The sequence below is a fragment of the Letharia lupina genome, assembly GCF_014066315.1.
Source record: "Letharia lupina isolate WasteWater1 chromosome Unknown contig_17, whole genome shotgun sequence".
In the NCBI taxonomy this organism is placed as follows: domain Eukaryota; kingdom Fungi; phylum Ascomycota; class Lecanoromycetes; order Lecanorales; family Parmeliaceae; genus Letharia; species Letharia lupina.
The window spans coordinates 1,414,062-1,424,418 of NW_023502986.1; the positions used below are offsets into that span (position 1 = coordinate 1,414,062).

General features: G+C 25.3%; 1 protein-coding gene across 1 annotated transcript; it reads right to left on the minus strand.

Annotated features, from left to right (window-relative positions):
* HO133_003494 (uncharacterized protein) lies at nt 1-1,759 on the minus strand (the record flags this gene model as incomplete). Its single annotated transcript, XM_037294416.1, has 3 exons — nt 1-263; nt 956-1,458; nt 1,506-1,759. The coding sequence occupies 3 exons, from the start codon at nt 1,757-1,759 to the stop codon at nt 1-3; spliced, it is 1,020 nt and encodes a 339-aa protein (XP_037149797.1).
* Nucleotides 1,760-10,357: the final 8,598 nt, after the last annotated feature.

The window sequence follows — 10,357 nt, forward strand, 5'->3', positions numbered from 1 at the left end:
TCACTTACTTTTGAGCATTTTCGTTCTCTCCGACGCCATGGACTGACATTTGTAGACCTCGCGAGGCCGTACCAGAGCCCGCAGGGTGCAACGGAGGATCTTATCGAGCCACCACCTCGGCGGCCGCTGCTTCGGAGTGCGCAGCCAGCGGCTGCCACTCGTGCCAGACACCGTTCTCAAACGGAGGCTACTACTATGCTCTTTGTGAATGCAACGTGAGTTGATTGCCGGACTTTGGAAGAGAGCGAGAGTGTGGATGATTGCTAAATGAAATATAGTAAGAGTGAGAGCTCTGACGAGGATGAACGGTCAGGCCATGACAGAGGATGAGATATCGGTAGTATGTTAGGATGCTTTGGTGGTCTGCGATGGCTAGAGAAAGGAACATCAAGCGCTAAGATAGTAGGGCATCTAGACATATCAATAGATAACATCAACCCTTCGTAACCTCTACCCCTTCTACTGTTAGCCTTAACATACCCAAAGAAAGATCGCAAGATGAGGTGCCCACTTTCAAGGGTAGCACAGTGAGCAAAAGCTCCGGAAAACTTCCAGAATTCGCTCATCGGGTGAAGGCTTTCCACACGACCATCTCAACGTGGAGTAATAATAAGCGGTTTGAACCGGTGTCATCCTCTGTTGCACTTCTTATCCCCTCCCAGCGGCAATACGTTAAAGTTTGTGCGCTTTCACGAGGAACACTGGGCAGTGAGATGTAGAACTCCTGATCTCGAAAGTACTTGAGGGTATTGGCAGATGCTTATTTGCTATATCTAAGTTTCAGCGCTACCGCATCTTTACTATAGCAGTATTAGAGAGTGGGAATACCTCAGAATGTTTTCCTACGAGCATGGGGGAAACAATCATCTTCATCTCTGATACTTCCATTCGACGATCAATGTCCACTTTCGCCTCGAACTTATACTGTGAGACGACATCGAAGTGGGGAGACAACTTTCTGGCCATTTCCAGATCAGATTCTCCTCGTCCACGGAGAGTGTCGCTGTGAAAGCATATAATACTGCCATGAGCGCCTCAGCCTTCCAGTTGCCTGACGCACCCTGTCCCGAAAGCCAGATTCGACTTGTGAGCTGAACAAGTCGGTGCGTACTGTATGAGACAAGATTCTCATTCCTGCTAATTAGAGAATACTGGACCAGTATTCCGATATCTTTGTCGGACTCTAACTCATCATCTGACACACCCGTCAGATAGTTGACAAAATCAGAATGCTCAGAAGGAAGATCCCTCACCCGACCCCACCCAGACCATACATACAGTGCCATACGGCTACATTCTCCTAATCCTTCCGTGAGCGCCTTGAGGAGCTTCGCTCTACCAACGAAGCTTCTGGCATCTGAAGGGAAAGTAACCAAAGGCCTTGACTGGTGATATGTTCGGGGCACAGGAGGGCTGGAGATCGATTCTGGCATCTTATTGAGGCTCAATAGCAGCTGACTCAACAGCATCGACGCAACAGATAATAACCGGATAATTTTACATACGCTTGGTCAAAGTTCATACAAATCATACACGTAGTCTTGTAGTGCTCCCAAATAGACAAGATGTCTTGAATGTCCTTCTTGCTGGCAGTGAAGTTGAACCTCTTCGCAATGTCAGATATCCCATGTGTGGCTGTCAGCTTTGGGAACATTTCCTCGATTTCCTTCTTGTACTGATCCAGTGGTCCATTGGGCACCACCAAGGAGGCCAGATTGGGAAGGCTCTTCGCGTCTCGCTTGACTGCGACTGCGATCATCTGGAGAATGCCCGCACAGCCTTGAAGCTCCCGCACAATCTTCGCACGATCTTCTTTGACATCTTCCAAGTCTTATATGAAGAAACATAACAAAGCGAAGCTGCTGACCGTTACCAGAAACCAGTTATTTGAAGGCAAGGCTGACGCCTGACGCCCGAGACGCCCTCCATGGGAGACGCACCGCCACCTGCCCCTCGTGGCCAGTTGCAAGGATTATTCACCAACCATACAACTCAACCCTTTACTGACCTAAGCTACTTATGCGCAATGCATTTGAGAGTACCACAAGGATACATCCTCACCCATCGGTTCAACCCAACACTCTCATCGAACAGCTTGTTTCTCGGCTGTGTCCTTCAAGGGTTGCCGGGTATTAGTCTCAGCTTGGCCCCACCGGCCTTGAGGTGGGTCTGAGTGGGAAACCCTGCCAAGACTTAATTTTTTGGTGTATCGCCCGATATATAAAATTCACACCCTGCGTATATATGATCCTTAACAAAAATACGCAACTACGTAATATAGCCTTTTTTGAAATTCTTAAAAAAAGTTGAATAAATAGTTAAATAAGCTCTTATTAAATTAGAAGCTATAATATAGTAATTAAAAAATAAGCTTTTAATTCTATTTTACTAAAAAACTTAGTTAACTTAGCTATAGTAGTAGTACTAATACTTAAAAATGTTATATATCTTAATAAACGCGTAGTACTATATAGAAATTCTCTTATAGTTTAATTTTTAGAGTAATTATTATAGTACTCGCCGAATCGATAATATAGCGTATTAGAGAAAATACGTAATCTTATTAATTAGTTTATTACTTTAATTAAATATCGTAATCTTCCTTTATTTTTTATAATCTCCTCTCTATTTTTTAGATAATTAGACTTATAAGAGTCGTCGCGATAATAAGTCGTTATAATAATAGATATAAATAAATAAGTAAGTAAGTAAGTAAGTAAGTAGAGTATCGCCGCGATAACTTATTATCGCGGTAATCTTATAAGTAAGTAAGTAAGTAAATAAGTAAGTAAGTAAGTAAGTAAGTAAGTAAGTAAGTAAGTAAGTAAGTAAGTAAGTAGAGTATCGCCGCGGCGATATATATAAATAAATAAACGATTAAACTTACGAAGAGTAGAGCGGAGAGCGAAGCGGAGATAATTTATTCTTTTAATATAAAGTTAGATATTAATAACGATAATATTAATAAATAAAAATATTTTATATAATATCGAAGTCTTTTATAGATATATAGAATATAGAAAAAAATATCTTTAAATATAGAAAGATTTATATTATTATTATAAACGATTTAATTAAATATTACTTAATTATCTTAACGCTATAATTTTAAGAAAATAATAAAAAATATTAAACTTTAGATCTATTAGTAATTAATATATTTCTTATTAAAAGAGATTAAAAATTAAGTAATATTTCTTTTTACTTTAAGAATTTTTAATAAAATCTTTTTATATAAGATTATATAAAAAAAATTAAAATAACGATAGAGCTTTATAATTATATTCTCTATATATAATATATTAAATAACTAGACTATATTAGAAATACGTTATTAAATAATTTATTAATAAATCTTTATATATAAGACTTATTTAGAAGAGTAATATAATAAAATAGAGTATAATAGATCTATTATATATAATAACTCTAATTTAAATAATATTAAATAAGAAGAGAAAGAAAATTATAACTAGTTAGAAGACTAATAAAATAAAAAGATAAATTAATAAAGAATAATTAATTTAAATATAAAAGAGATCTTATTAAGAAGAGATCTTAATAAGATCTTAATAAAAATCTCTAAATCTTATTAAGTAGATCTTACCTTCAATTATTTTCTATATTATTAATTAATATCTAATCTATCTATTATCGCTATAAAGTCTACTTTATCTATTACTAGATATTCGCCAATAATCTCCTAACTCTTTATATTTACGCCTCGCTCTAAAGAGAGAAATAGAAGTAATACTCTATCGAAGATAACTAATATAATTAAAAAGAGAAAGATAAGAAAGATAAAGATTAGAAAGATTTAGAATATAATAAATATAATAAAAGAGTTAGAATTAAGTCTTTACAACTTAATAAAAAATATATAAGACTATTATTAAAAAAAATTTATATAAAGTAGATTTCTATAATATAACTTTTTTATAAAACTTTATATTAAAGCTAATCTTTTATTTAATACTATATTAAAGAATAATTTAACTAATAAGTTTATCGAATATATTTTATTAAATTATTAGAAGGCCTCGCTAGAAAGAATAAAGTAGATTTTAAAATTATTATAGAGAGAGATTCTCGCTATTAATAACTTAGATTTTTTTAAGAGATAAAATAAGAATATTAACTTAAAGAGGCTCTATAATATAAAATTAAAAGGGCTATTAGAGGCTATTAAAAAGAAAGTATTACATATTAATCGATTTTTATCGATTATAATATAGTTCTAGTATATAAAGAAGAATAAAAAATCTCTACGATCTTAACTTAGTCTCATTATAATAATTTTCAGTATTATATATTTTTAATAGTAGAAGATTAAGACTAATTCGATTTCTATTTAATTAGATATTCTTATATATTCGCGTGAAGTCAAATAATTAGTTTTTAAGCTTTATAATTAACTTAGACTAATTATTCTCTACGAAGAAATTCTATAATATATTAAGAAAAATAGCGATTTAAATAGTAAAGTAATTAAATATATTAATCTTTTTAATAACTATTATATTTAATATAATAATCTAAAATAAATATAGAGAGTTAAGAAATAGAGAATAAATAGTAATAGAAAGCTAAAATTAATAATTATCGATTATATAATTTAAGAAGATAATATATCTTTCTATAGACTTAAAGCCTTAATAATAAACTATTTTAAGTCTCTATATATACTCTATATATTAAAGATATCTAGACTACGTAAGAACGAAGTTTATTAAAAAATAGATTAATCTCTTTAACGATTTATAATAATAAAAAAGTCATAGGCTAATAGCGTTAATATATCGATTATCTTATAAATATCGTTATTTATAACGCTTTTTTTATATAATAGAAATAGTTATATAAAGATTAATTATCGCTAGTTAGTTCTATATCTTATATTAATAGACTAACTCTATAAGAAATTATTAATTACTTACTTAATTCTATTAATATTAATAAGAGTATTATAAAAGATAATATTAAGATACTTAAAAATATTTATTTTAAATAAATCGAACTCGAATAAGATAATTTTTATTAAGATATTAATCTATATCTTATATACGATAATTAACTTATATTCTCTTATCTATAAGATATTAAACGACGTTATATAAAGTAAGAGATTTCTAATTATAATTAAATAACTTAGTTAATATCTATATCGACCTTATTTTATATTAAAATAATCTATCTTATAATTATTTATAAGGCGTATTAGACGAGTACTCTATTATCTAATCTAGAAAAGGTTAATAATATTAACTTTAGCTCGAAAATAATAGCGAGTAATAAATATAATTAAAAATTAAAGAATATATATATATTTAATAATTTCTTATATTTACGATATATATAAGATTTCTAAAGTTATAAGAATATAGAGTTATCTAAAAAGAATAATTTTTAGATATTTAATAAGTTTCTTATATACTCGTTTTAGGTCTATATAATTATAGCACTTTAAGTATATATCTTATCTTATAATAATAAATAGAGTTATACTATAATAGAGGAATAGCTCGCTATTTATATAGTTAAGAAGATAAATAAAATTATAATTTCTATACGAAACGATTTATTTATTAGAGTACTCGAGAATAAAGAGAATACTACTTATTAAAATTATATGAAGTTCTTATAAAGTATAAAGCTCTATCTTATTTTAAAGTATAGAATTAAGTAAAATAATATTAACTTAATTTTTTATACTTTAAATTAAATATATCTATATTTTTATAAATCTAATTTCTATAATTACGCGAAATTAATACTCTAATAAAAATATTATATTAATTTTAATAGCGAAGATAGTGCTATTAATAGTAAGCTAGCCTAAACTATTCTTTTTAACTTTCTTATTAATATTACTAGTTAACTAGATAAGTAAAAAGAGATTAATTTATTCGACGAGTATCTTAATAGCGAAATAAAAATTATATTTTAGAAGCGATATAATTCTATATTTAACTTTAATTATCTCTTTAAATATATTTCTCTTAATACTCGATTTTTTAAGAATATTAAGAAGGCCTTTTACTTATTACTTAATATCTATTAGAATAATTATTACTTAATTAAGTATTTCGTAAAAGACTTATATAAATACGCTAATATATTATAAGAGAGCTCTATATAATAAAATTCTAATCGATTATATATTAAATTAGCTTTATATCTACTTTTTAACGAGACGAGTAAGATAAATAAGGTCGTTAATAAGTATAATAAATAGTTATCTAATAATTCTCTTAAGAATAAAATCTTATTAAAAAAAAGAAGATAGTTAAATTAAGAATTAGACGATATAACTATAAATAAGATTAACGATATATAAGATTTCTATAAGAATATAATAGATAAATAGCGAATAAATACTTTTCGAGACCTCTTTAGAGGTTTAAAGACTTACTATAAATACTCGAATTTAACTTCGAAAACCTTATTTTTTAATATCTATTATTCGATTACTTAGAATATTAATACTTAATAATAATCTTAAATTAAGTACTTTAAGCGTGTATAGTTAATTATTCTATATTATAACTACATTCGAAGCTATATAACGCTATTAGCGAATCTCGCTATCGCTATTAATAGATCTATTAAATTTAACTATATAATATTATTATAAAGAAAATTACTATATATCTTATATTAAGTTATTTAATATCGAAATAAGATTTTTATATTTATAGATCGAAAGGCCTTAACTAATTAGAGGGCTTTATTTAATTCTTCGTCGACTTTAAATTTAACTTCTTTTTAGTCTTATAATTACACTAATTAACTATATTACTACTATTTAATTATTTCTTTATTAATTCTCTTTATTATTAAAATCTCTAATATTTATAAATATATACTATTAACGATATATTAGTAAGATATTTAGAGTATAATATCGTTATCGCTATCGTTATTAAAGAAAGATACTCTTAGAGATATATTAAAAAAAGTATATTAGACTATATTATTTCTTTAACTAGCCATTTATCTAACTTCTAAAATTATTTATATATATTATCTCTATCTACCTTTATATTAACTCTCTATTTATTTATTATTATTAATATATCGACTAATAAAGATCTACTATCTATTTACTTCTATTTCTTTATATTAAATATAATTTTAATATTAGAACTCTTTAACTTATAAAGCGTTATTATAGTTTTTATAACTAAGTTAACCTCTTTAGCCCTATTCTCTTATACTTTTATTTTCATAGTCTTTTATCTATTTATTTTCACTATAATTTTTATATCTCTTATCTTTATCTCTTTTATCTCATTTATTATATAAATCTTTACTTACTTAATTACTTCTTTAACTATTAAGACTTCTATCTTTCTCTTATTAATCTTAATCTACTTTTTCTTCTTTATCTACTTAATATTTAGCCTCTTATTAATTATAATTATTCTCTTAAATTAATATCTAATAAAAGAATAAAGCTTAAATTTATATTTATTTATTTAATATAAATCTTATTTTATTATTAATATTAAGAAATCGTTAATAATAATAATAATATCGATTTATTTAGTCTATTTTTATACGATATTCGTATTTAGAAAGATATTCGACTCGATAATATTAGTAATATTAATCTTATTATATTTTTATTTTTATTTCTCTTAACTCTATTTAAGTAATCTCTTATATATATTAATTATCCTCGTATTTAATATATAGTTTTTTACACTTATTAAATCTTTAAATTATATATTTAAGATTTTTATAAATATAATTTTTTTATAATAATTATAGTATTCGATAGTATAGATCGCTATAATCGATTTAGTCTTATCGAAATACTTTAAAAAGAATTCTCGAATATAATTACTCTAAGATCGATTAAGAATAATATACTATTCTTTTAATATATCTACTTACTTTCTAGCTTATATTCTTTCTACCTCTATTATAAAAATAGCTAAATTCTTAAATAATAAATTAATTAGATTATTCTTAATAAATTATATAAAGTTATTATATAGATTTAATACTCGAACTATATAACTAGCTCGCTATTATATACTTAAAAGAGAATAAATATCTTTAGATAATAATTACTATATAATAAAATATATATTAAGATTATTAATACTTATATTAAAAGCGTCTATAATAATAAAAAGTCTAATTATTAAATTTAGTCTCTTAAATTTAATAGCTATAGTTTTTAACTTCTCTTTATCTATTTTATTATTATAAGTATAAAAAAGTTTTTTCGCCTTTCTTTTTATCTAATCTATATTAAGATATTATTAAGTTAATTAATTAATAATATTATAATCGAGTATAATATAATTAATATATAAAATTATCTTAGTAGATATATAATTCGATAACTATATTAAAAAATAAAGATCTTTAAACGAGCTCGATTTATATTATAGAGGCTTAATACTAAATATAATATCCTCGCGATTAATAAAAGTCTTTATAATCTCGATAAGTGTATTATTCGCGAAATTAATACGCGGTTAATAAATATTTAATATCTAATTATCTAATATAGTCGAGATTTTAAATTATAATATATTAAGAGTTAATATCTTTATTTTATAAAATTTACTATAATTAAAATAAAAGCTATCGCTCTATTATTATATTATATATATCTTATTAATAATAATAAAACTAAATTATAAGATAAATCTTATATTCTTTATAATAATTATATAAAAGTTTTTATTATCTATAAAGATCTCGAGATTAATAAGAATATATATATAGATATTATTAGCGATATTATATAGATTTTTATTCTTATTAATCTAAGTATTTAGAATAAAAACGCTAATATTAGATAATATATTAATCTTTAATTACTAATCTAACTTTAATATATTAAATAAATATATAAGAATTACTATATTACTCGATTTTAATAAAGATAAAAAATAAAAAATAAAACTCTTTTTAAAGCCCGTTTTCGCTATTAGAATAGCGTTTTTATCGTTAAATAAATAGCGAATTATATATATCTATTTCTTTTTAAATCTATTTTTAATCTTATTAAGATTTATCTACTATTACTAACTCTATAAAATAATTAGAATATAATACTACTTACTCTCTATATTAATTATATATTTTAAAATATAAGTTATAGCGTAACTAGTTTCTACTATTATATTAAAGATAAAATATTAAATATTAATATTATTAGCGATATATAAATTATTATTAAAACTATTATAATTACTTAACTCTTTCGCGCTTATATAATATTTAAAATTTTATTTATTTATAAGCGAAGAAGAGTCTATATCGTTATTTATAATTTGAGATTATATATAAATATTAAAATATTCTTCTTTCTACTTTTATACTCGAATATTAAATATATAACTTTTTTTCTTTTCTCTAGAACTAATTCGCTAAATATCTTAAAACTTTATATTTATTAAAAGAAAGAATATTTCTATAAGCTATAAAGAGATTAATATATATAATTTAAAAATATCTCGCTATCGTTATTAAAGAGAAAATCGCGTATCTAAGCGCCTCTTATAGTCTTCTTATTTACTTTAATTTATTTTAAATATATTAAGCGCGTTAAAATTATTTAAAATATATATTTTATACTTTCTTTAACTTCTAAGTAATATATTTTTAAGTTAATAAATATATATATAGAAGAAATAACTTTAATACTTAATTTTTATTAGATAGTAATATAATTAAATTTATAATCTAATTATTATATTTAACTTATTATATAATCTTTTAATAATATTAAATATAATACGCTATTATCTAGAATTTAATTATCGAAGAGTAATTAACTAAAGATAAATATTATAATTATTAGCGGAGAATATATATTTAAATAAGTTTATATAATAATAACGAGCTATTTAATTATAATAAAAAGTTTATATACTTATTTAACAATCTTAAAAGATTTATTAATCTCTTAATTAATATTAAAAGATAATATAATAATAATTAGAAAAATAGAGAAAGTCGCGATTTCTCGATAATAGAATAATTATTACGATAAATCTATATAAATTAATAATTTATATAGCAATTCGAGGGTTTTCTACTTAGACTCTAAGGGAGGGGTATACCGTAATAAGCTTGCGATATAATTGATTCCCGAAGCGAGGCACGAGTGTAGGGCTGGCTATAGGTACCCCGGCTAGCCGTGAGTCTGAATTACTGAGACTAGCCGGGTCTAGGTACGTCACTACTCTACTTTAAGTCCGTGTACGAATTAAGTCCGTGCCGATTTTTCCAGAGGTCTCATTAAATATCAACAGTGCTGCTCATGCTCCAGCCTCTGCAATCAACTCAACTTTATCACCAGTCCTCGCCCCTTTGGTAGCATACACACATC